Source organism: Aptenodytes forsteri, unplaced genomic scaffold, assembly GCF_000699145.1.
Source record: "Aptenodytes forsteri isolate BGI_AS27 unplaced genomic scaffold, ASM69914v1 Scaffold485, whole genome shotgun sequence".
NCBI classification, from domain to species: domain Eukaryota; kingdom Metazoa; phylum Chordata; class Aves; order Sphenisciformes; family Spheniscidae; genus Aptenodytes; species Aptenodytes forsteri.
This window is the reverse complement of record NW_008795525.1, coordinates 273,831-274,188: the sequence shown is the minus strand read 5'-3', so window position 1 is coordinate 274,188 and position 358 is coordinate 273,831. Positions and strand designations below refer to the sequence as shown.

General features: G+C 55.9%; 1 protein-coding gene across 1 annotated transcript in view; it reads left to right on the top strand.

The window, feature by feature from the left end:
• CNGA4 (cyclic nucleotide gated channel alpha 4) overlaps positions 1 to 218 on the top strand; it is a 7,253-nt gene extending 7,035 nt beyond the window's left edge. The window contains 1 exon segment of the mRNA XM_019472768.1: positions 198 to 218. Within this exon segment, the coding sequence (XP_019328313.1) occupies positions 198 to 218 (21 nt within the window).
• Positions 219 to 358: the final 140 nt, after the last annotated feature.

Sequence of the window (358 nt, the reverse complement as noted above, 5' to 3'; positions counted from 1 at the left end):
TTTGTGCTGCTCTTCAGGCGCTCTCCTGCTGACCTGTGATCCTCCTCCAGGCTCTGGGCATCTATTGCTGGCCCTGGCATCAAACTGGTAGGAGTGGGATGGATTGAGGTTCCCCTCCCCCAGCATCTCTAGTTTAAAGCCCTCTTCACCAGCTTGGCAAGCCTATGACTGAAGATGCTCTTCCCCTTCTCTCACAGATGGACCCCGTCAGCCCCTAGGAGACCAGGTTTCTCAAAGCGAGTCCCACGGTCTAAGTAGCCGAACCCCCGGCTGTGGCACCAGTCCTGTAACCATTTGTTGACTCGCCAGATTTGACCGGCCCTTTCAAACCCCTTCCCTTTGGCCAGCAGGATTGATG